This window comes from Antedon bifida, chromosome 2, assembly GCF_963402885.1.
Source record: "Antedon bifida chromosome 2, ecAntBifi1.1, whole genome shotgun sequence".
Classification (NCBI taxonomy): Eukaryota; Metazoa; Echinodermata; class Crinoidea; order Comatulida; family Antedonidae; genus Antedon; species Antedon bifida.
Genome location: NC_136227.1, coordinates 34,249,973 through 34,275,551, shown reverse-complemented (window position 1 = coordinate 34,275,551; position 25,579 = coordinate 34,249,973). Strand labels below are relative to the sequence as shown.

At 31.8% G+C, this 25,579-nt stretch overlaps 4 protein-coding genes across 5 annotated transcripts in view; 1 reads left to right on the top strand and 3 right to left on the bottom strand.

Moving 5' to 3' along the window:
• The window catches only part of LOC144834846 (transmembrane emp24 domain-containing protein 6-like), a 59,318-nt gene that overhangs the window by 8,274 nt on the left and 25,465 nt on the right, over positions 1-25,579 (top strand). The window lies entirely within an intron of this gene.
• Positions 1-25,579, bottom strand: part of LOC144834825 (kelch-like protein 17) — a 107,295-nt gene that overhangs the window by 80,680 nt on the left and 1,036 nt on the right. The window lies entirely within an intron of this gene.
• LOC144834854 (protein yippee-like 2) lies at positions 710-21,779 on the bottom strand. 2 transcript variants are annotated; one of them, XR_013611013.1, is made up of 6 exons: positions 21,143-21,779; positions 15,953-16,574; positions 13,954-13,997; positions 7,699-7,807; positions 2,121-6,108; positions 710-2,050 (listed from the first exon to the last, which is right to left on the bottom strand). XR_013611013.1 is itself a non-coding variant. In XM_078689819.1 (5 exons), exons 2-5 carry the CDS (start codon positions 16,052-16,054, stop codon positions 6,013-6,015), a joined length of 351 nt encoding a protein of 116 aa, XP_078545945.1. In that variant the 5' UTR covers positions 16,055-16,574; positions 21,143-21,779; the 3' UTR covers positions 710-6,012. The 2 variants fall into 2 exon arrangements, 1 of the variants encoding a protein (XP_078545945.1); XM_078689819.1 differs by having other exon boundaries at positions 710-6,108.
• On the bottom strand, positions 22,815-25,218 carry LOC144834855 (bolA-like protein 2). The gene is made up of 3 exons (XM_078689820.1): positions 25,041-25,218; positions 24,387-24,481; positions 22,815-23,988 (listed from the first exon to the last, which is right to left on the bottom strand). Exons 1-3 carry the CDS (start codon positions 25,101-25,103, stop codon positions 23,841-23,843), a joined length of 306 nt encoding a protein of 101 aa, XP_078545946.1. The 5' UTR covers positions 25,104-25,218; the 3' UTR covers positions 22,815-23,840.

Below are 25,579 nucleotides of genomic sequence, written 5' to 3'. Positions count from 1 at the left end.
GCAATATATGCGCATATATAGCAATATTAATGCATAATAACAGTATTTTAAAAAGTGCGTATTTTGGCTATTTTTCGAAAAAATCCCTGTAGGCTACTATAGTACAGGGATTTTTTCGAAAAATCCCCAAATTTCGACCTTTTTATTTTTTTTAATAAATGGTTACTATACGTCTATAAGATGATGATAACGCAATATATGCGCATATATAGCAATATTATTGCATAATAACAGTGTTTTAAAAAGTGCGTATTTTGGCTATTTTTCGAAAAAATCCCTGTACTATTATTAGTACAGGGATTTTATCGAAACATAGTAAAATGTCGACCTTTTTATTTTTTGAAATAAATGGTTACTATACTTCTATAAGATGATGATAACGCAAAATATGCGCACATATAGCAATATTATTGCATAATAACAGTATTTTAAAAAGTGCGTATTTTGGTCATTTTTTTTTTTTGGCCAAAATATCCAATTTTCAAAATACATGTTAAAATAACATGTGCAGAACACAATAATATGTGCGTCAGCGCATGTCACATTATAAACCAGTTACAGTATGTCAAAGAATAAAAGGGTCAACATTTGGCGTTTTTTCAAAAAACTTTCAGGGATTTGTCGAAAAATGACCAAATTTGCCCATTTTTCGAATCATGTATTACGCATTATTCACATCCATTAGAAAAACACTATCAAAAGCACCACATGTAATTCCTGCATTTTATTATCTTTTTTCACACTTTGTGCCAGAAACTGTCAAAGTATAAACATGGCATTGCTTGTTTTTGCAAAGCTGATATTAACTACCATCCCATCTTAAAAATAATTCTTCTAATAATTTTGGTAACACATGGTTTTATACTGAAAACCTTATTTTACTAGTTTTTTTTCGCCATGCAATATTTAATGAATGCTGCTACACTTTTTAACATTTGTTTTTCCTTTAAAAACTTACTACAAAAATTGTGGAGGGACATTCAGAAAATTAATTTACAAAAGTTAAACAAGAAAATATAATCAAGGCTGGAAATGAAAATTATTGTTCAATAACATTATTTATGTTTAGTTACATCAGAATTACAGTGTAACTCCTCCTTAAACAAACAATGGGCATGTATATTGAAATACTACCATCAACCCCTAACGTTGTCCCCTAAAAAGGGGTTCTGTTGATTTAACTAGTACACTTTGAAAAGATTTTTTACACCAGACAGCAAATCCAGTATCCAAATATGTCTAAAAAGCTCCTGGCCGGCCATTTTGTTTCAATGTATTCATTTGAATCAGTCGCAGTAAAATTTTGTTTCTGTTTTACCCCAAAAATATATTGCATTAATTTTTCCTACAAATAATATCGATGAATTATTTGATGCTAGGCACAAATTCCTCCAAAGTTTTAAAAGAAAATAAATTTCACAACCTTTTTAATAATTTTAGTGACCTTGATGATGTCAAAGGGCAAAGTTCACATGTATAAACTCTTCATCTGCGTACAGTAGACTCCTAATATGATAATGGTCCCATATAACTCTAAAGCTCTGTCTACACTATCAAACTTTATGAAACAAAAAAATGTTATGCCCATATATAGACATGATGATGTCATATCACTACCATATTTGGGCACATCACACTAGTTTGATAGTGTAGATAGCACTTTAGCAAAAAAAAAAAACTGTATATGACCGAGTATAATCCCATGTGTTTGGGTATAATCCCACCCCCTAATTTAGGCTAATTCGGACACAAGAATTAAATTCCAATTCTATGGCAATCCGATTACAATCCGACTGCTTAAATTTCTCCAAATCTCATACCAAGGCCCTTGGGATTAGTACTCGGTCATACACAGTAATAAACCTATATTATATAATATTCATTTTATTATATAATAATATTGTGATAGGTTTCAATGCTTTATTTGCATTGTATTCTGCTTTTATTAATAGATTTGTTTATCAAAGTACATTTGAAAAATATTAAACTAGCATTTCAAAAAAATTGATTGTACAACAATGAAACACCTTGATAAATAATTTAAAGTAAACTAACGGCACATTAAATAGTACTTACTAAATAACATTAAATAGTACTTACTAAATAACATTAAATAGTACTTACTAAATAACATTAAATAGTACTTACTAAAAGAATGTGAAAATAATATAAAATAACATTAAATACAATATCTTAAACACGCTATATAAAATCTTGTTCTTCAATTTTTCTTTCAATAATATTCTTTTGTTTTTTCTTTCTCCTTTCATTGCACTATTTCTAAAAGTCTTTCAATCAACTTGTTTAAGTTGATTACTGCTTCTTATCCTGTCTGCAAAGTTCACAAACAACTTCCACCAACAATCGCGTAAATTCTTGCTCAGTCCGTAAAAATATTGCTGAGTATTAAGGCCTCAATCATAACACTTTCTTCTTTTCTTTTCATTAATCATTTTTTAAATTTTCTTAAAACGTCCAGCGTTTTTTTTCAGTTTCATACACAGCACACTTTCTTTTTCACTATACTGTAATAAACTTTACATTCATCTGTGAATTATTTAGTATACACAGTTCAGTTTTCCTTTAGTCATATAAATTTCATAATTTCTTTTTCACATAATCTGTAAATATTCAGGCAAATCCGCTAAGTGTGGACACGATTTTATTTGCCGTAAAACTTTTCCAACAACTTGTAGGCACTTCATGTTTCTTGTTCAACTCTTGTAACAAATGGGAAACACTCATAAGACGTGTAAATAAAATTGTCTTATATCTATTTAATAAAAAAAAAACCTGATGAATTCTGGTACAAGGCAACACCGTCACTATCAATGTGAACACCTATTGGCATTCAGTTATGTGGACAAAATGACAAATCCCAACCCCCCCCCCCCCCCCCAACCATACATAACGCTCATTTAAACAGTATGCATGTACTTTGTTATAAGACATTTAAATTAAATCTCATTTCTGGGACAATTATAGATATTATTGATTTTTAAAGATTGTAACTAACATGATTATAGTAATCAATGCCTTAACCAAGTTATCAAATGATAACTTAGTTATAAACATGGTTAACCGGATTAGAATGTGTTAACAAGTGATAATCTAAATAAGGGATCATGTCAAACTTATTCTACTGCAGTTACTGCAGTAACAGCATTTTTATAACTGCAATATTCAGATGTTATAAGACAATAGTGTGTATAATTATCCACAAAAAGGTTGCCACTTTGATGCAACGCAAGGACGTAATCGCAACGCAAATAATTTGACCAATCACAACGAGATTGATGATGATCTATCGCGTCGGATTGGTTAAATTACTTGCGCTATGCTTACATTCTTGATTGCATCCAAATGGTTACCACGCTTAAAGAGTAAACAGAATGTAGTTACTGCAGTACATGCAGTAGTAATTCAGAAATTAAATTTTTAAGGAACATTACAATATCTAAGCTCAATAAACATCAAATTTTGTTCTTTATCCAAAACAAATTTAACAAAGTGCCGCAAACAGTTTCATAGCGTCATGAGGAAATCTTGATACTGTCAATAAACCCATTAATAACTTCCTAGTAAAATACCAGCTTTATACACAAGATCATTTCCAAGAAATCTCTTGTCTTATGGACAAAGAATTTAATGCAGTAAATGCAATAAAAATGTTTTTACACTTAACAACAATATCTAGTAGCTATTCTTATTATTGGCAAACAAACTTATACTTATTGTCTATAGCGTTTAATTTCCCTTTGCAAGTACTGTACAATAAAGCTATGTCCACACTATCAAAACTTTATGTGACCAAAAAATGTGATGTGCCTATATATGGACATGATGATGTCATATCACTACAATATTTGGGCACATTAAAACTAGTTTAATTGTGTAGACAGAGCTAAAATTATTTTATATATTCTTAACAGCCTTTGATCTATTCAGAGTTTGTTTAAATGTTGTTTGATATTTAAACCATTTTCATTCAGACAAAACTAGAATGAAGTTTGAGCAGATACCATTATAGTTTACAATTTGGTATACAAATTAAAATAGAAGCATTGGAATTCTTAACTTAAAGATGTATTGTCCCCCAAAAAACATGAAAAATGAAGATTAATTGAATCAGTCTTTTAATATGTTATTTTGTAGTTTTAATAAATTAATCACTTCAGTAGAAAAAAAAACGAAAACAAATAATGTTTTCACTTATAAAATGACAAAGTAAATGGTTAAATTCAACCAAAAATCCATTGGCTGGCAGCCAATTTGACAATTTTTTGCTATAAATTTTTAATTTTTCAGGTAAATACATTTTTTTTCGATCCAATTTTTGGTCAAAGTGGATAACTATTATGTTACATTAAAATGAAATATTTAAAAAAAATTGTTTTAGGAATTATTTCTTCAGGGGGACAATACATCTTTAATGTTGTCTTTAGATCAGTTGTGTTATTTATTGTATTTAGAGAGACTTTGATTTGCGAACTAGGAACAAGTTAGATAAGGATCGTTCATCGTGCCCATGTGAGGAAGTTCGGACGCGCTTCCTTGCTCGATCCCTTGACACGGTTTTAATGGTTTCTAGGTTCTGGTGACGATTGTCAACAATCCTACGTTGTTGGACATCACAATTTGAATTGATTAGTACAAAAATAATTTATTGTTATATCATAATTGGTGGAACATCAAAGAAATTATTTAAATGATTAGTTACCTTGACTTATACTAACTATTGGTTTAACTGCAATAGTTCAACTCCACCTAGATATCTATAAATTCTTTTGAAATTGCTTACTGAAACAGTAAACAAACCTAATCGTTATAATTATCATTATTAATAAATCCTTTCCGGTTCTTTTGTTATCGCTTCATATGACCGGATGACGTCATTTTGGTGCCGTTGCACTATAAACATGGTAACGCTATTGTTATTGTTTAAAACAATTTCAATTCTTATTTTAAAGATCGAATGAGCTGAAAAGGTTAATTATAATTTGTTTTTGAGTTATTATGGCAATAAGTAAATGAAAAAATAGAGTTGAAATGCTAGTAGGCCTTGTGCGTTTAACTTAATATTTGAGTGAGGAAAATTGAAAATTTTAGACCTCGTGATGATATTTGTAAGGGTAATGGGTACACGTAGTATGTTTACATTAAATTATACCATAGTATATCATAGCACTTTGGACAAGTTTAAAGTAGCTGTTCTCTTAAATAAAAAAAAAACTTTCATAATGAAAATATAATCTAGATTATTTATACAATAAATAAAATCTATAAATAAATTATTATTTTAATCCTCTTAATTCTATTCACATATAACTGTATGTTATTAATTTTTTGCTTTACCATATCTTTCAAATCTAGTAATTAACTTTTGGTGACAATGTTCATTTGGTGACAATGTTCATTTGGTGACAATGTTCATTTAGTGATAATGAACATTTAATGACAATGTTCATTTGGTGACAATTTCCATTTAGTGATAATGAACATTTAATGACAATGTTCATTTGGTGAAAATGTTCATTTGGTGACAATGAACATTCAATGACATTGAACATTTGGTGACAATGTTCATTTGGTGACAATGACTGTTTAGTGACAATGTTCATTTGGTGACAATGAACAGGGCAATGTTCATTTGGTGACAATGAAAGGACAATTTCCATTTAGTGACAATTTCCATTTAGTGACAATGTTCATTTAGTGACAATTTCCATTTAGTGACAATGTTAATTTAGTGACAATGTTCATTTGGTGACAATGAACATTGGTGACAATGTCCATTTGGTTTCTTATCCTCATTCCTGGTTTCACTTAGTTTACTGTATTCTGTACCAAAAAACATATTTAACAGAAAATTATCTTCAACATGATTCCAAATTACATTGTTGTCTTAATTACAAAACTAATGTGGCACCAAGCATGATCTTAACAATACAAAGCTTTGTACAAAATATCACGGACATCTATTGTTTTATTTGTTCTGGCAGCAACAGTGAATTAATCACATTCCCAGCCGTTATCTTTTATCATGTGGGCTAGTTCTATAATATATTTGCCTTCTTTATATTTCTGGCTGTTCTCAAAAGCATGTTCCTGGAAAAAAAAGAAAAAGAAGATTTTAAACATGGTGTTTGGTTACCAAAAATCTGGGTTCAAATCCGGTTCAACATCAATTTTTTTTAAAGGGAGTAGGTTCTAGGAAAAAATGAGGATGCTTTTTAATGAAAACAATTGGTGGTGGGCTTACTCCTGAAACAATGTATCGTGACAACACTAGAAGGTCGTGAAGCCATTTTTAATTATGGATCGATAACAAACTCTTTAATTACTTTAAAATGAGTATGAACATGAATCAGTATAATTTATTATGCCAACAAATTCATAAATAATCAGAAATTCCTGTAACGTTATGGAACTTCATCATAGCCATTGTTTAGGATTTGTTGAAAACTATTTATTACATCATTGTCAACGTCATTGTATTTGCCACTGATGTCACAGTACGTTAATCTCATTGTCTTTGTATACTACTCATTAAGAATATTACAATACCTCTCCTCAATAATATAATATCAACACATTTATTAATTAGGGTGCATTAAGCAATAACAACACAGTTCATCAACTGGAGGCATAGCAACTGAATGGAAAAATAATTTGAATTTAATTTGCCTCATTTTTATCATCATGTTATATAAGTTTGTCAAAAAACCTGTAGACCATACTTTACAGGACAGTACAGTGCATGCAGTTTAAGTATATAGAATTTGTTTACAATAGACCTATTTTAATCCAGGAAGTGTACATTTTTATAATAACCATTTTTTATGAATATTCATTAATACATTATAGGTAGCATTGTCATATGTATCGTAAGTTAACTGATGGCTATCAGCTGATCTCATTGTTATTGTTATGCATTGTATGTGTGTACTATAAAGCACTGTTCCTGGTAGTAACATGGTACAGCAAGCAATGATGCACTACTGTAAGCAGGTGGCTGCAGTCGTTTGAGGTGTGGGAATGTGATCACTTGCACTCCTTAAATGTCTCTAAGGTGCCGCTACAGTAATTTCAGCGCAAATAAATTTGGCAAACTTCTACACACCATAAATTGAATTTCAAGGTACAAACAGCATACCACTACAGCACCACCACCTCACAACCCCTTCCCCCTCTCCAAAATGTATTGAGGAGTTTAATTTGTAGCACATCTACCATTTTCAAAAGACAAAATGCCTGACTATGGTATGCACAAAATAAGACAACAACTAGTTGTTTGCTAAAGCATCAGTTCAAAAAGTATTATTATAATTTCACAATGAATTTGAGTACAATTTGCTGTACATCTTGTGAATAAATACAGGATCAATGTTATGTAAATGAAATCATAACACAATTACATTCTGTTCAGATGTCAGTGACACAGAAACAAAGCGATTATTGGTCTTTTTATCTCATAAAATCATTACCATATGTGAAATTAGTAAAGAAAATAATCAATCATGCAGAGTGAAAACATATGTGGGATGAATAGTATCATAATAAGGTTTTGTATCTCAGATGATATCACGAGTTACCAGGAATTGGGGAAAAATGTAAACAGGTCTATAACATAATGCGCGTACCTCCATTCCTTATCCTATCCTCCATTTTTTATATCTGGCATAAATTGTTACTTACATATTTCCAACCTAATGTAGTTTTACAGCATTCACAGAATATATCAGATACAGCGTGTAACCCTGTTAGTAAGACACGTTCCTCAGCCGGACCACACCCTACATTAACACTATGAAAAAAAGGATAGGTTAGTACAAAAGATTAAAAAAAAACGCTTTCTCCGGTGGACAGGAAGTCCTGGTAGATACCGTTAAAAATAGCAGTGTAGTAATACAGTAGAGCACCTCCTTTAGGAGACACCCCTATTAAGGGGACAACTCTATACATGGGACACCCCTATTAAGGGGACAACTCTATACATGGGACACCCCTATTGAGGGGACAACCCTATACATGGGACACCCCTATTAACAAGACACCCCTATACAGGGGACACCCCTATTAAAGGCCAGGTGCGGGCAAAAAATTTCTATTGATCATACATTCCAATAATTATCGATCTATAGTTTCCCCTATGCTTCATAATTTTTGGGATTTTATTTGTGTTACACGAGCTTGTTGAAAATAAGCACTTTCTGATCAGTGGGGGGGGGGATAGTTCAAATTACACAGTAAAATCTCTATTCTTTTGTACACAAATTTTGTAAATAGAGAGGCATTTTAAAAAGCTATGAAAAATAAACGGTGGTAAAAAATGTTTTCAGATAACTAAATATAGGTAATATAACTTGAATATTACATTTCTGGTATTTTTATTCAACTTCAGCTTTTTATTTTCATGCTATAGCAAAAATTATCCACCGTATATCCACCATCTTTTTTTCACCTTCTAGGGAGTCACCAGACATGTTATTACATTAGGTTAACTACCTAACTACTGAAAAAAAGTCTTCCTGGTTTTTATGGAAGAATTTTGCCAAATTTTGTATTTGGCCATATTAAGGGAAATTCATGTTTTTTCGTCTTGATTTCTGTTACCAATATTTGATTTATGTACAATTAACCAAATATTATATTTAAAATTCATGCCTGTACCTGAGCTTTAAGGGAAAACTTTGCCTTGAAAAGTATAGAAGATGCTTGTTCAGGACACTTTTTTTTTGGTCTAGAATGTGCAAAGCCTTCTCTACACTATTCAATTTTATGTGAAAAAAGGTGTGTGCCCATATGGACATGATGATGTCATATCACTACCATATTTGGGCACATCACATTTTTTTTTGTCAAACTAGTTTGATAGTGTAGACAGGGCTTTAGGCACAAAAGGCAAAAATGTCTGTCTGCTAATATTAATAATAGAATAATTTTAAAATGACAATAAAGGCAATTTTCGAACACATAATTAAACATTTCCACCAAGAAGAAATTAACTAAAAGCCTTAAGCCTCTCAAAGAGCAATGTCCATGGTTGCTAGGAAACGCAATCAACAGTTGATGAAATATCCAGTGCTTATTAAGACCATAAGGGTTTTTAACCAATTAAATACAAAATGTATAATAGATACTTCTATTTAAATCTAAAATTAGTCTAAATTATGGAAAATAATTGTTTTCACTGTGATAATTAGGACAAGTTTGCAATCAAGGTGCCACTCACATGTTTTCTCAGTGTGAACAACATGTTCATTGAGAGAGATACCTCAGTGTGAACACATGTTGAGTGTGATACCCTCAGTGTGAATACATGCTTAATGAGTAGTATAGATTATTTTTACATTATGCGCTTGTAATAGTGTAATGAATGATGGAATATGTATGCTATAAAATTCACTAAACAATCTCAAAATAATTAAAAACATTTTCTCAGTGTGAATACATGTTCATTGAGAGAGATACCTTAGTGTGAACACATGTTTAGAGTCTGAATGTTATACCCTCAGTGTGAATAAATGTTTAATTAGTAGTACAGGTTATTTTTACATTATGCGCTAGCAATGGTGTAATGAATGATGGAATATGTATGCTATAAAATTCACTGAACAATCTCAAAATATTTAAAAACATTTTTGTACATCACATTATATCTCAAGATGATTGCTTCTAAAAATGTTTTAAAAACATTTCAATTCAGTATTAATGTCAATATTAATGCTCTTATAAAATGTGTTCTTGTACTGACGGTAGACCTCGAATACATTAACAGGTTGTCTTCCTCTTTTGTCTGTGTCAATACCATCGCCTTGCCTCCTAGCATGACATCCAATTAGTGTCTATATTAGCAGACATGCGTGTGTATGTTAAATCAACCAGTACATGTACATGTACATGTCAATATTGCTCAACGCCCATTGAGGTTGGCTAGGCTGGTAAGCTTGTGTTTATATGCAAGTTGCTAAATTATTGATGCAACGGCAAGAAGTTAGCAAATTGTAGGAATACAAAAAATTGATAATAATTGTGAACTTTAACTAATAATTAGGATAAAATGTGAATTTATTTAATGTTTACAATTAATTTTTAGTCACTATTTAGTATTGAGATGGAGAGAAATAATATGGTGGTATTATGTCAGTAGAAACACAAAAACTATCCTGCCTACGACATGGGAAAACAACATGAAATAGTGGAAAGCACCATGTCGCAAGATGAGAGGCGTAACTGATGATGATGTGATGATAAAAGCACGCAGGGAGAAACAAAACATTTTTTTTTGGAAAGAAGACTATATATCCTGCTAACTTTCACCATTTCCAAAACCCCACCCTTAACTAGTTCTATCTTCCATCTCTATTTTACCTTTTCCCCACCTACAGTATCCCTCCCCCATTAATTTCACCTATTTAAAATACCAATACAAAGTATCATACTACTGTAATCATATGTACAAATACAGTAAAATTATACAATTTAATCATCGAAAAACAGCATACATAATTGACAAAAACCAATCAAAATAAGGAAATAAAATTTGGTTGCTTTACAGCTGAATAGAAACCACATCGTTGAAAACATTTTTTTTTTGTACAAATATTTTCACCCTAAATGTCATATCTGTAACATTTCTAATTATAATTTCCTGTAGGACATTATGAATAGTAAGATTATATTATTAGACTGGGACGTGTAAGGCCACTACATTACATTAACATGTTATTTATAATTCTTTGTTTTATTTGCATTTGAAATTTATTAATGCGTGTCTTTTTAAATGTAATTTTTAAATGTATGATTATATTTTATGTTATACTCTGTATGGTAATGGATGTAGTTTGTGTTAAATAATAATAATAATCTTTTTTTTTTTGCTAAATAATTTAAACTGATGGCTGTAGCTTTACTGTATAGCTATTATAAACAATGCCGTTTAAAAAAAGCGTATTGAGCATGATGATTAATTTTAAATGTAATTTATCTTTTTATACTTAGAATATATGAGAGTGTGTGGAGTATAGTGCGCTGATTACTGGCTGTGGAAGCATTTTTCCATACGTGTTTGATCAGAATAGCCGGGGAAAAAATGTGAAAGCGCCATTTAAACATATGATTGGGACGGCTTTTTCTCATTCTCATAAATTTCCTCATCTTTAATTAATTAATCCATTTCCATATATAATCACCAGGCGGTTTAGAATACTGTATGCATTATATAATGAATACATTATCACTATTATAGGTTCTTAAGTCCAAGAATTATTATAATGCAAAGCAAACAAGAATCTGCTCAGTAATTAATTCATGACATACTTTGGAACAGGTCACATGAAATACAAACATTCACGTTAATTAACGATAATCTTAAATGATCGGTCAGCGTCAGGTCAAAAATAAAGTACATTGCAGGCCCGTAGCCAGAATGCATCAGAGGGGGGTTTTCTTGACACCAAGTATTTTTGGTCGGGGTCCAGGGGCCGAAGGCCCCAGGAAGCTTTGGCTCTCAGAGCAATTTCGGTTGTTTTAATCAGCTTACAGAGACATTTTTTACCTACTAAAATCTGAGTTATGCAGAGAAATTATATAGTACAGTATTATGGAAGTTAGTACTCTAGTAGTACTGATCATGAAATACAGCTTTATTGTTGCAAAAAAGTATATTATACTAGGCCCTTAAATAATTTCTTATCCTATAAACATAAAAAACAAATAGTACCGTATATTTCGGTGTACAAGTCGCACCCGTGTATAAGACGCACCCATAACGGAGACTGAAATATTAGTATTTTTTATGTAGTCGATGCATAAGACGCGCTTATTTCTAGGCCGAAATTTAAACATTTTACAATCAAAACAATGGTATTTTAATAATAAAAAAACGATATTTGAGACATATTTATTAGAATCAAATGATATAATTTTGTTTGATTTCCTTTATTATTACATCGTAATCAGTCTCTACTTCAACTGAACGTTCAATGAAAAGGGAGATCCCCATATTTTTTCAGTTACGATGCACTGTGTGGGTAGGGCTAGCCTATGTCTATTTAAGTAACTTTAATTTCATATTATTTAAATATATACCTTCTTATTGTGTGTATGACCATTATAAAATCAATCCAAATGATGTTCAGTTTTTTGGGCTGATAATGAACCAGGAATATCATGTTGGGTAGGCCTATATGAAAATCTTTCCTATTTCCATGCATGCATTACAGCAATATGAGGAGAGGAGAGCACTAACCATGTGCTCCTTGCCTGGTGGCCAGCACTGTTGGCCATATACATTATGAGATTAGGGGAAGCTACTTAACACAATAACAACACACTCTTTTAGATATCGCTTGACATACGAACTATTGCCTACATGATTATAAAATTATGTGATTGTTGACATAGAGATGTAATAAAATAAACCACTGTGATCAAGGGACATAGTTATTGTGTAATTAAAATGTGACACCACCGTAATTAATGGACTCTTCCATAAATGTGTTGCGCTGTGATGCTGCATGCTGCTAGAATACACACCTGCGAGTTCAGAGAGTACTACTAGGCCTGGGTAGAATATCTAATGCTTACCTTAACTAAAAATTCAATAAACTTGTTACCACAATGTGGTTAGACAGGAGTGAGTAACTAGCTAGGCCTACATTGCAGAGTAGTACACTATTTTTAATTAATTTAAGTATACTATTAGTAGGTTGGTAATTAAATTAATTAGGGTAAAATTTAGAGGTTAAATTTGCGTGTCAAAAGTGCGTCTTATACACAGAAATATACGGTAGGCCTACGTACACGTACCAATTTAACTCAGCACCATTTTTATTCAAGTTTACACAGTGAAATTCTTTGGTTTAATGAAAAATATTTCCAGGAAAAAAATAAAAATCCCCAAAAAGATTGAACTGAACTGAACGTGATCTTGTGCGTTCCGAAAAGCCCGGCCGAAGCACGCGATTGGTCAGTCCATTTTTCTGTCATATTTATAACCATCATCTCTCAACAATCTCTCGATCTCACGCTCAGCAGTGAATTTGACATCGGACACTCTGTATATTCGATCGATTTAAACATAGTCAATAGAAGTAAAATGACCAAAAAATCTGCTATAATTGATAATTAATTGCACGATTTTGAAAGTGGGGCCTTTGTTTTTCAAGGGGGGTTCGCTGGTAAAAGGGGGGTTCGCGCAAAAGGGGGGGTTCGCCCGAACCCCAAAAAACCCCCCTGGCTACGGGCCTGCATTCTCATTGTTTTTATATCAATTTGAATAAATAAATAATTTGTATTTTACCCTTGGAAGTTCAACCTGTTCACAATGCATGCATGTAATTTATTATCATGACTAATTTGCCATTGATTTAATTTTTGTTATAAATGTTCATTCAATTAGAAATGTGTTTAATATCACTTTTCTTTCAATTTACAGAGACAATGCATGTCACTACATCCCCCCTTTTTTCAATTTACAGAGACAGTGCATGTCATGTTAAGACTCCCCAAAGAGGCTCCTGCAAAAATTGTCACCACATATTGTAGATCGGATGTAGCTGTGCAGAGTGAAGTCAGAATGGTTAACAGTCTCATATCCTGGCTTGCAAGTAGGAATCAGTATGACCATGTGACATGGTTTAGTTAGGGTAACAAGGTTAGAAAGTGTGAAACACTATATGAGCTTTCGATTTGCAAAGACAACTATATATTATTATTATAATTTTACCAGCATACAAGTAAAAGTGAAAAAAAAAATGAAATTATGTCAACTACTACTATCTAAAGCTATGTCTACACTATCAAACTTTATGCGACAAAAAATGTGATGTGCCCATATATGGACATGATGATGTAATATCACTACCATATTTGGACACATCACTACCATATTTGAGTGCATCACGCTGGTTTGATAGTGTAGACAGAGCTTAATGTAATTATACTCACACAGAATTAAATAGATAAGCTCTTCCCTGGCTTCCTTGAAATGACTAAAATAAAAAAAAGAAATAAAGATAATTAAATTTGTAGTAGTTATTTTGAAGCAAAACTGTAATAAAATTATCCAACACTAGCTCTTGAGTGCAAGCTATGTGGTCTACAATTATCAACATCAGGTTGGTGATCTGAATGTCATGGGTTCGAGTCCCACATAAGAACATCCTCTTTTCCTCAAGCATTCTCAAATCTATGGAGTATTCTGTATAATTTACGTCAAAGTTAATCAAAACATCTTCTTGTCGCACAAATAAATTTGTTATCATGGTCGTTGTAAAATTTTAATCGCATCAGCATGTCCATTTGAGATGACAATTATTATGGTTTGTATGCATAATTTGTTTCCTCAACTGTAGTAGTACTAGTAACAAATGTGATTCTCCAGTGAAAGCTAATTTTATTTATACAGTACAATGTCAACATCCTGTTGATTATCTAATCTTACATACAATATACCACTAGTTACTACATTACTGTATTAATATAGGATTTGAATAATGTGCTAAAGAAGTTTAAAAAGACTTTTTATAATCCTACCATCTACTGTATCTAAAACATAGAATCTTAAGAATGGTAGGGTATGGACAGAAGTTACAGATAATGTAAAGCTCTGTCTACACTATCAAACTTTATGTGACAAAAAAATGTAATGTGCCCATATATGGACATGACGATATCATATCACTACCATATTTAAGCATATCACTACCATATTTGGGCACATCACACTTTTTTTTGTCAAAGTAGTTTGATAATGTAGATAGAGCTTTAGATCTAGAATTCCCGGCACATTACACTACAGTAGGTTAAATTGACCAAATACAGTTCTGAATGTTGAAAGCTTTTATGCAAGCAATTGACTCTTGATCAGAAGCTTGGTGTGTTAGTCTATCATCGCTGGTCTTTTGGACAGTTGACCGAAAATAAGAGGAGAAATACCGGCAAAGGATGTGTAAGCATTTTAATACATAAATTGCAGTTCCAAAGCATTTAGCTGTTTATGATAACAGTATGATTAACAACAATATTAACAGTACTGCACATTACAGTATGACAATTTTGACACCATTTTTTATTATTGTGATTAAAGAATTTATTAATAATAAAGTTTATTAATTTGCAAAGTGTTAAGTCGCGGTGGAAAAGGGAAGGGCCAATTGACATTGACAATATATTCTTTATGGCCATCGACTCAGTATTAACTATAAAGGCTTAGTTTCCTTTGTTCAATAAAAACAGACATTTGTTTGCATTCAAAGCATTGTCCAAAACAAACAAAATCTATTCTAAGAATTTGATTATGTAAATTCTGAAACAAACATTTTAGCAGCAGGCTTGAATTTAGTTAATATAAGTGCGTTTGGCTTAATTGCTTATGGTAACTACGTTTTTATACCATAAAATCTTAAAACTTGCTAATAAAGATTTGATTTTAAATCTATCTATCCATAAAAATAGTATTTTTGCAAGATAAACAAGAAAATCTTCCTGATGCAAAAAAAGCAATTAAATAAAATTTTAATGGACAGAGGGTGTTAAACTGGATATAAATCTTGATATTTTTTGTTAAAAATAATAACACAGGATTGTAACAATATAAGTCAACAGGCTCAGGAAAATAGAACAGAGTTGTGAAGGTACAGTAGTCTAGTCTCAGAAACAGTCAATGTGATTGAGGTGCTGTCCAAGGAATCTGATAAAACATTCTTTTTCACATTCTCCAAGTGGCACCTCTCTCCATACAGTATGTATTAATAGTATTTAGAACTTTATTTGTGGCTTATGCTTATGTGTGCCACCAATATAAAGGCGATTCCTATGAATAAATAAATAAATAAAATCGAAAGAATTTTAACTTTACAAATAACTCTAAAGTTAGAAAAAACGTTTTAAAATTTTATTTGATTTGAAAGAAATAAGTGTTAATTTGAATAATATTATACTTTACCTTAGATATGAGGTCATCATGATTGGCTAGATGAGCTCTGCAGTGTATGCAGGCGTACCGACGATGGCAGGTAGGTAGATACGCTTGGAATGTCTTTACCATCTTGACTTCGTTCCGCAGCACAAAAAACACAATTTCTGAAGAGATCACAGCTGCTTAGGTCCACGAAAATGCAGATCTTAGCCAATAAAGGATGCTAAATTCAGATCACCACTTCAAGTGGAGATCACAGCCAACTACAAGTGGAGATCACAGCCAACTACAAGTGGAGATCACAGCTGAAAGCTACATGAACTGCCAAAGACCACCACTAAAGAGAATTGCTGAAAACCAGTGCTGCTAATAAACTTTCTTTATAATAATATCAGATATTTACATTAAATAAGGTATTCAATATTTAAACTATAACAATAATTGTCTTTGTGACGACGTGAGCGTTGAGTTTTGTACAATGGTTCGTTTGTTGCGCCTTTTCTTCCACCGGGGGAAGAGTTTCTGTGCATTAACCATTTGATGTTGGGTTTCTTTTGTTCAACTCTTCTTCTCTTTTCCTCGTCTTTTTACAACTTTTTTTCTGATGAATTAGTTTATAATCTGTTGAAACTTTTATAGTTGAAGCTCACTGCAAGAAAAACGAAAATGTTTTTAACAATGATTCTAAATATTTAAAAGCTTAATTGAAATAACATTAAATAAAAAAGTTCATAACATTACTGTATCATGTTTTCAGTGGTATATTTTTAAGGGTTGTTTCTGCTGCATAAAACTGAATAAATATTTCAAAATAGATCGACCATGTTTCACTGGGTGGTTTTAATGAAAAAACCTTAAAACTACCCAAAATACAATGCGCTCAACATGCAATAGTTTGACTGAATCAAATAAGCATTAATTTGCATTACATCTAAAAGTTGCATTCATAACCGATAAAATGGCGTATTGGATGTTTTTAACCATAATTTTCGCCATTTATTGAAAATTTGTCCTGTTTTTGTTCCAAGAAATTGGAGGTAATTTATTCATGGTTATTAAGCAAATTTTTTTTCCCAGGAAAAATAAGACCCATTAAGTGCACTGTACATTGTATCATTCTGATGAGGAAATTTGCTAGAATGACAACAAACAACCCTGTCATATACTATGGTACAAAAGGTCAAGGACACTCATCAAAACAATGACTCAATATTTACTCAATTCTTGTCCTAGACAAGCACTTTTATTCATTTCAAGTTGATGCAATAAAAACAATAACAAAGACCCTTTAAACCAAAACAAATCTTTGAAAAAATCGATCATTGTAGAAATTGCAACAAACTGGCAATTAGGAAATATTTTAACATAAATAGCTTTAAAATGGACAGATTCAATTTCACAAATGTTAATGCAAAAGATAGGACATCAAAGTTCAGTATTTCATTTCACTACTTTTAGGCACTGCCCTTCAAAATACTAGATCCATCACTGTGTCTTCTAAAGAAATGTTTGAGGTTTAACATGAAGACATGTCAGGACCAATACTTTGGTTGCATTTACAAAAGATAAAGTTCCAAGGATGTCCATGTTAACTCGGTAAATAATCATTCCTTTCAAGCTGTCCAGATTTAGCAAGGTTTCATAGGCCAGAGTTGACATGGCAAATTTGCAGGGTACTGTCCTGGATGTTTTAGTGACCTTTCAGAAACAAAGGATTTTTAGAAAATTCTGGGTAAATAAATAATACTACTTTCATGCAATATTTAAATTGTTTTCCGGTGGCGTTCAGGGTCTCATCTTTCCTGGTTGTGATAATGCATGGGTAATGTGATAAGGATTCCAAAAGTATATAACTTCCTCCTGTTATGTTGTAAACAGGAGTCTTTACAATTTTTAATTGTATTATGTCATCAGCATACTGTTGATCTCTTTTATTGCTTATAAAGGTTTTGTATTCAAATTATTTTGTTGTTCCACAACAGTACCCACAATGCATTGCAGGTAGTTAATTAAATATAGGTTTAATAGCTCATCTCCTTTTATACCTTGATTTTAACAACAGTACCCACAATGCATTGTAGGTAGTTAATTAAATATAGGTTTAATAGCTCATCTCCTTTTATACCTTGATTTTAACAACAGTACCCATAATGCATTGCAGGTACTTCCGGAAAGTTATTCGCGGCATGACATTTTCGCGAATTTCAATCACTCGATAAATTTGTGAAAGTTTAATACGTGCAAAACTTTACAAACAATATCACTCCTTTCCACCTTTAAATTAAGTTGAAACGCAACATTTTATTATGAAAAATTCTGTTTCAGGACAGAACAACACATGCTTGATAAAAGAAATGCAGTATTTTGCAACTTGGACTAAAGCTCCTCAATTTTGTTTTTGTGGAAAACATATAAATAGTAAATATCAAATAAATTTAACAACTAAATTAATAACTTAATAGAGGTATTATAAATAGAGAAAATAAATAAATGCTAATGTTTTAATTAAGAACGCTACTTACCACCACTGGAAGATGGGACGAAATGAAAACTGGAGTTAAACAAAGGTAACAAAAGTGTACTATAAATGAGGTCTAAACAAAGAAAGGTCAGCAATACCCCACAGGTAAAATATTGCACCAATCAGCACACTACAATGCAGGGAAATAAAAACCACCAACTAAACATAGACAGCTGATTGTGCTTTATGTGAAGTTATGAACTTAAAAAAGTTCAGCTGAATTTGATCCTCAGACAAAGAGCATATTTTGGTTATGACCACATTGTTTACTAAAAAAGGAAATTAAACAGCTAATAATAAATGCATTCATACAACAATTATTACTAATTGTTTTCTCCAATTGTTTGTAGTGGATGTCATTTAATTTAATTAAGTATCACTTCTTCGTCAAGCTACAGTATACAGACATTTCAATTTTTTTAATTTGTTATTTATTTATACTAGGTAACCTCTTCAGTCAAAGACTGGTTTCCCAGAGGGCCCAGTTACTGTATGATCAATGGCTGTGTGTGTGTGTACTAACTAGTACACCAAGGCAACCCTCTAATCGTCTCGAAAGATGTACTAGGTTCTTTAAAGTGCACATGAACTAGATGTGTACACTGGACCTACGGTTTATAGTCCTTATCCGAGAAGACTTGTTCTACCACCAGAACCATGGAGCGAGTGAGCCTCGAACCCTTGCCGATGTTATGGCTACGTATTACGGTTCCACTCTCTTAACCGCTAGGCCACAGAGACTCACTCACTCATTACATTAATAGAATCAAAGTTTTTATTGTGAATGGCATGACATAAAAACACCAATATTTCCCTTAAAAATACAGTATAATAGAAATATAATAATCAGCATTGAAAAGATTGACTATATTATTAAATACTTTAACGACGACTTAACTAACAAAGGGTGATCAGATTTTATCCAGACAGGAAGAAGAAATGGTTTCAATCCCTCTAGTTTTATTTTACTAATGTTTTCTTTTCCCCTTAGTGTGGTCTCCCTAACAAAGACATTCCAATCTTGCATTGCATAGCAACAGTTATGGTTTTCAAGTTATATTAAGAACAATGTCAATATACTTAATTAAAATTCCGGAAAAAAATGCTATGAAAATAAAGAGGCTCTTATCTACTTCCTCCTTACACCAGTTTTCCAACAGCACTTTATCGAATTATAAAACTCAGCTACTTAGCTTAAGAACCAAAGTATTCCATTGTTCTAATAGTAAATGCAATTATTATGCCCTGTTTACCTGATCAATATGTACCAGATGGAAATAACCAATTAAAATCATTTAATTGTATTGCTTTTGAGAATAAAATTTACAGTACTCAAGAGTAAACACATGAGAACAAACGCTATCTACTGTAAAATGATGTCATTGTTTACAGCTGTGTTGCTTGTTGTATTCAGCTGTGATGTGGAATTGTTGGTAAGTGATCAATACAGTTCATTCCCATCCAACCTGTCATACATGCAAATTCACAATTTATTTTACTTCAAAGTACGTAATGCTACACTATCAAACTTTACTAAAAAAATGTGATGTGCCCATATATGTACATGATGATGTCATATCACTACCATATTTGGGAATATCACTACCATATTTGGGAATATCACTACCATATTTATGCACATCACACTTTTTTTTTCAAACTAGTTTAGAGAGAGCTCAAGCGGCCATCCTATCACTTCCTAGTAGGAATGTGTGCCATTTCTTTCCTATATTATATTTTACAATGCCAATATTGATGATAGGGTACACACAATAATGATGTACAAAATAAGTGTGATCTTTACATGATGTTACTAATATTTTATTTATAATATAAATTGGACATCATAATGTCATTAATTATTGGTAACCTTTGAACATTTTGTTAATTACTGCCTATAGCAAAATTACTTTAATTAAAATGAGAGGTATTCAGTTGACAGGGCCTATAGGCGACGTTGTCAGCACTGGAATTTAGTTGTAATGTCAGATCATTGATTACGGATATTTTTTGTCTGAATGAATTATCCAATTTTGTAATTATAACTCTATAATAATATAAGGTGGTTTTATTGTACGCTTGTTTATTGTATCCGTGTGGTCAGGCACTGTAAACAAAGGTCATAATTATGTAACTATAACAAACAATTGTTGTTGAAATACTCCACACTAACTAAATCAATTTGTGGTAGCCTAGTCTACATGCCTAAATATACAATGTGAATGTAGTGTATTAATTAGTGCATGCAGCATAGGGCTAGCAACAACTTTCCAGGGGCCTGTACTAGTAACTAAACTATGCTCGTGAGTTCTTTTTCTAGAGTAGAGAAAAGGGTAGGGTAACACTAACAAAATTGTATTGACTGTCTATTTTGGATGGAGTGCATCCTTCGAACGTAGCAAATGTTTCATAATTTGGGAAGGGGTGGGAGTAAAGATCTAGAAGGATGAAAGTACTGGCCTGGGATAGCAATTTATTGTCACGAACTGCCACCTACCTTGAGTGAGTAATGTAGGCCAAAAAAAATGTTTGCACCAAAAATCAATGGCGCGCGAAACTACCATTTCGACCATCGCAATTCACACATACACACGTAAACCACACACAGATATATTCAACATACTGAGTGAAAACAACTATATTATTAAATAATCCACAAAAACGTATTATATGATAATCATTTATTAAATACTTACATTATTGTCAAGCTTAGTTTGCAATCAACAGAATATGCAGTAAAAAATTTAGATGTTTCTAAGCTCTCAACGAAATACTGTCATTCGTCGCAGTTCCTTCGCACTTGGTGTGTTGTTTTGACTGCATATGTTTAAGTCACGTGATCAATAATTGGGCACTATTTATTTTGTTACTGGGTAAGTATTACAGAATCGCCGTTAACATTAAAAATAAAATGTTTTCATTTAAGTCCACAATATATACTTACGTAATATTTATATTATAATAATATTACTATAAAGTTTTATATTCAATATAAATACATTTTACATTAACAAAAATGTTATTGTTTGTAATTGTAGGTTGTATAGAAATAATAGAATAGTCCAACCTTTGATATCTGACGTTTGTTATGATCACTATGCAAATTAGGTATATCGTCGGAACACGTTTTCCTTTCGCGTACTTTTTGCCAATAGAGGGAACATTATAACGAAAACGATATAATATAATTACTAAAATCTATCTAGTAAACAGCTACCAAATAAGATTTAATATTAATATTTTGTGTAATAAATCGAATTTATTTATTGTCTTTTTTCCGCACAAAAAAACTACAATTTCGCACCGTGAAACATCGATTCGAATTGCCATCATCTGACCACTAATTTTATAACTCCATGATCTGACATCGATGACGCAATCAATGTCATGTCACTTATGAATGAGTTCAATGATCGATCGTAAAACAAAGACACGTTACATTTTATATAACTTCTCCTGTGAAAATGAATTATTCATAATTCGAAGAACCAAGTTTAGGAACCTCGTTAACTGCAAGATGTTGTGACGTCATAATATCTTAATCATGTACTGCATTCATTGGCCCATCCAACCAATCAAAAGGCATATAAAAATTGATAAATAAAATTTAACAAAAACAATGACTGTAAAATTATAAATTTATATTGGCCATATCAATATATGGCGATTATTGCGCAACAAATATCTAATCCGCATAATATGGACCTAACATAATTATGGATATAGCCCTACTTTGTTCCAGCACAAAGCAGGAGTGGCCTGGAGGCAAGAGTCCCTCATTGTATATGAACAAAGTCATATGGCACAAACTTTCTAATCACAATGAAGGAATACAAATTCATCGATTGTATAAAATCAAATTGCTGGGATTAAAACAAATTGGACATGGTGGACTTGGATGCAATCATGTTAGCCCCAATTAATTGCTGCATTACATCAACAGGCCGCCTGTGGGTCAAATATGACCAGCAAGTGCATTTTATATGTCCCGCAAAGAGCTACTGCTAAAAAAAAAAAAAGTAATGATAAAAAAAGCGGGAAATGTTGTTAATACTTGGTTCTCATTTGAGATGCCAGTGATTTAACCAAATCGATCACAAGCGATGGATTATTCAAACTGTCGCATGTTATTGGTTAACTCGTCTGCGTTGCGTTTCTAGAGCCAACCAGACTTAAAACTCACAAAATTCCAGTGGTTCGTTATATATCTGACCTGCAATATTATTTGTAAATCTGATCCACTTCCCAGTGTTGTAAAAAACGGTTGAAAACCTGTGCATTACATGATTAGAATTATACTCATCTGTGGTTGAACATTAAAAAATAATTATTTTTATGCCGTTTTATATAAATATACATTTTAATAGATTGCGAGTACAGCAAGTATAATTTTAATACACATACATCCCATAATGATGTTCATTTTCCTTCTCTTAAACCCCCAAGTTTTAAAAATTATTTCATACACATCTTGCAAATCTTTCTTATGTTGTTGGGTAATTCTGTATTCCTTTATGAGTGGCAACATTCAGTTTTGTTTTTTGCCATGTGTGCTAAAAATGATTTTTATTAAATTTTAAACTAAATCGCCATCTGGAACCTAGAGTCTAAAGCTCTGTCTACACTGTCAAACTATTTTGACCAAATATGGTAGTGATATGTTCAACTTCACCATTTTTGTATGTACTTATTTAATATTAAAAATATAATTATTTATTAATGAAGTACTTTTAATTTGGTCTGAGATTGTGAATAAAGTTATTATTATTAACAACATCATGGATAAACTATGTAAATATGCTTTTAACAAGTCATTTGAGATTTGGGAGTAGAAACAATCAAGTTCCCTCCAATCATACAAACAATGCAAGGCAATGAACAGTTTCTTTTCTGTTTTATAAAATATTTTGCTTTACATAAAAGATGTATTGTTCCCTGAAAAATAATTTGTATAATTTTTTGTTGTTGAATATGCCATTTTAATGTCACATAATAGTTATCCACTTTGACCAAAAATTGGATCTCAACAACATTTATTTATCTTTAAAAAAAAGTAATTTAAAGCAAAAAAGGGTCAAATTGGCTGCCAGCCAATAGATTTTTGGTTGAATTTAACCATTTATTATGTTATTTTAGATTTGTTGGGGTTTTTTTCTACGGCAGTGATCAACTTCATTAAAAACTACAAAAGTCTGATTTAATTAATCTTCAATTTTCATTTTTGGGGACAATACATCTTTAAACAAACAAATTAGGGAAATTGCAATGTAAAAGAAGATACTGTAGCACATTAGGTTCAGTTCAGCACTTAATTTTACACTTAGCATGCCGACCCCTCTCCATATTAGAAAAAAGGAACAATATGAATAAAATGTTCTCTTTAACAAGTGATTATTAATGACCACCACCAACACACTTCATATCATCTGCTGCTGTGTCATTTGTCTTTGCTGTTTGTTTTGCAAACTGTTCTGGTGTGAGTGTTTTCATTGTAAATGCATGAATAGATTCCATTTCTTCTTTGATACAACTGTTTACCATCCTGAAACAGAAATAATAAAATTGTTAAAAATGACTGTAAGTTTTAAGCTCTGTCTAGTGTCTACACTATCAAAAAAATGTGATGTGCCCATATATGGACATGATTATGTCATATCATATATAGGCACATCAAACTTTTTTGGTCAAACTAGTTTGATAGTGTAGATCAAGGTTAGATATATTAGTGTGTATGTTAGTGTATGGTATCAGGTTGCTGGGTATTTAATAATAATGTTTATTTGGTCACCAATAAAAAATAACCAGAAGTGAGGTTCTGCATTCACTCCATTTTTCGTTGAATTATAGACAAATTGAACTGTACACAGAATTGTGAAAAATGCATTTATAATTTTGCCAATTTGTTTAAAAAAATTATATTACAAGTTCAATATTTATTACCTGTGCTGTTGTAAAAGTCCTTTCCCCTTGAATTTGTTTGAAACAATAAATGCGCTAAATTTGCCTCCACAACCATCCGATAAATCTTCAACATTCTACAAAAGGAAATAGATGACAATGTCAAGGGGGCCTTATATCCCGAGGGTCATATAGTTGGTCATACAATTGACAAGTGCATTAACATTTTGTACCAATGAGATTATTATATTTTGTTATTCATAAATGGGGTTCTCATGTATCAGAAATCGTGACGGTATAGCCCGGTGGTAGAGTTTTATTTACTGTTTACTCTATGGTTTTAATAGGAATTTATATAAAAATTTAAATGAATGAAAAAGTTTAACACAATAATAATATTTTATTTTATTTCAACTTGTTTCGGAAAGAAAAACATATTTATCACTCTGGGGCCTGGAGCATGTTAATAGGCATGTACTTGATATCACCATTTTATATCATGAAACTCTACCAGGCCTAGCCTAGATTAGTACAGTATAGTGAATTATTACCGACACTAATGACCGCTCGCAAGCTACATACAAAACACTAGGCCTAGCCTAGCTAGAGTTGGCAAGGCATACTCAGACAACACGCAAATCCATGAAATAAGAAATGATATATTTTTACAAAATGATATATTTGTCAAATACTAACCACATGTTCAGCTTCAAGTTCATTTTTAAGTTTTTTTGCCAGTATTTCTGCAGTTATGGCCATGTTTTCACAGTGACTTTCTAGGCTCTCGCACTAGGCCTAGTTAACAACAAAATAACAGCTTTCCTTCCCCTCTCCGATCATCCTCCTCCTGTGCCCAGTCCATTCATTGCATGCTTGTTTTTGTTAGCTCGAGTATTTAGGAGACATTAAAACGCCCTCTAGAGCTAGACGTTACTTTTAATATTAAACAAGAAATATTTCTTACAAAAAACGCCGCTCGACATTTTAAATTAATCATTGTTCTTTTGATTAATTTATGATTAATTATTAAAAAGATGTCCTCTAATCGCAAAGATAAATTGTCTACACAGCATTTGAAAGAAGACATGTGTACCTTTCCAACAATGTATTATTTGCCAACAAATATTAATCTACTAATTCAAAAATGGCATTTAAAAATGTGCTGTAGCCTGTTTGTCTGTGACCTCAACCTGAACTGTAGGCATGCAATTCAACTGAATACCCTCTAGAGACAA

Coding starts and splice junctions, on each gene's coding strand:
- LOC144834854 (XM_078689819.1), bottom strand. CDS start 16,054: ATGGTAAAGACATTCCAAGCGTATCTACCTACCTGCCATCGTCGGTAC. Junction 7,808..13,953: donor GCTTATCTATTTAATTCTGT/GTGAGTATAATT, acceptor TTTTTTTCATAG/TGTTAATGTAGGGTGTGGTC. Junction 6,109..7,698: donor CTACATTAGGTTGGAAATAT/GTAAGTAACAAT, acceptor TTTTTTTTCCAG/GAACATGCTTTTGAGAACAG.
- LOC144834855 (XM_078689820.1), bottom strand. CDS start 25,103: ATGGCCATAACTGCAGAAATACTGGCAAAAAAACTTAAAAATGAACTT. Junction 24,482..25,040: donor AACTTGAAGCTGAACATGTG/GTTAGTATTTGA, acceptor TTCCTTTTGTAG/AATGTTGAAGATTTATCGGA. Junction 23,989..24,386: donor GGACTTTTACAACAGCACAG/GTAATAAATATT, acceptor TTTCTGTTTCAG/GATGGTAAACAGTTGTATCA.